Genomic DNA, 634 nt, shown 5'->3' on the forward strand with positions numbered 1-634 from the left:
CCTCACCGTCCAGGGGAAGGTCCGTTGTCTTCCAGGCGGCTCTTGCGGAGGGCACGGCTCCTAGACCCCAAGTCCTGTGGGATGTGATCATGGCACAACGACACCTCTGTGGAGAAGCACAAGGGAAGACATTGCAGCCCGCCGCCGTTTCCAGCTGCGAACGCCCGGGGGACCGCGCTGGAGCAAACCACGACGGCAACGCCATCCCCGATTGTCGAATCCCGCGGAAAGTTGCATCAACCCCAATTTCACTCCCGGGGCCGGAACGCCGAAAGCCCCAGGCTCCCGGCGGATGTGACATAAACCCTGGCCGTAATTAATTTACTCACTGGGAAGGTCCGTTGTCTTCCAGGCGGCTCTTGCGGAGGGCACGGCTCCTAGACCCCAAGTCCTGTGGGATGTGATCATGGCACAACGACACCTCTGTGGAGAAGCACAAGGGAAGACATTGCAGCCCGCCGCCGTTTCCAGCTGCGAACGCCCGGGGGACCGCGCTGGAGCAAACCACGACGGCAACGCCATCCCCGATTGTCGAATCCCGCGGAAAGTTGCATCAACCCCAATTTCACTCCCGGGGCCGGAACGCCGAAAGCCCCGGGCTCCCGGCGGATGTGACATAAAACCTGGCCGTAAT

General features: G+C 61.8%; 1 protein-coding gene across 1 annotated transcript in view; it reads right to left on the minus strand.

Moving 5' to 3' along the window:
* Window positions 1-91, minus strand: part of KIFC3 (kinesin family member C3) — a 14,814-nt gene extending 14,723 nt beyond the window's left edge. The window contains exon 1 of the mRNA XM_035898818.1: window positions 7-91. Coding sequence (XP_035754711.1) covers window positions 7-91 — 85 coding nt within the window. The remainder of the gene's footprint in view (window positions 1-6) is intronic.
* Between the last annotated feature and the right edge of the window lie 543 nt (window positions 92-634).

The sequence above is a fragment of the Egretta garzetta genome, unplaced genomic scaffold (genome assembly GCF_000687185.1).
Source record: "Egretta garzetta isolate BGI_Z169 unplaced genomic scaffold, ASM68718v1 scaffold27, whole genome shotgun sequence".
Classification (NCBI taxonomy): Eukaryota; Metazoa; Chordata; class Aves; order Pelecaniformes; family Ardeidae; genus Egretta; species Egretta garzetta.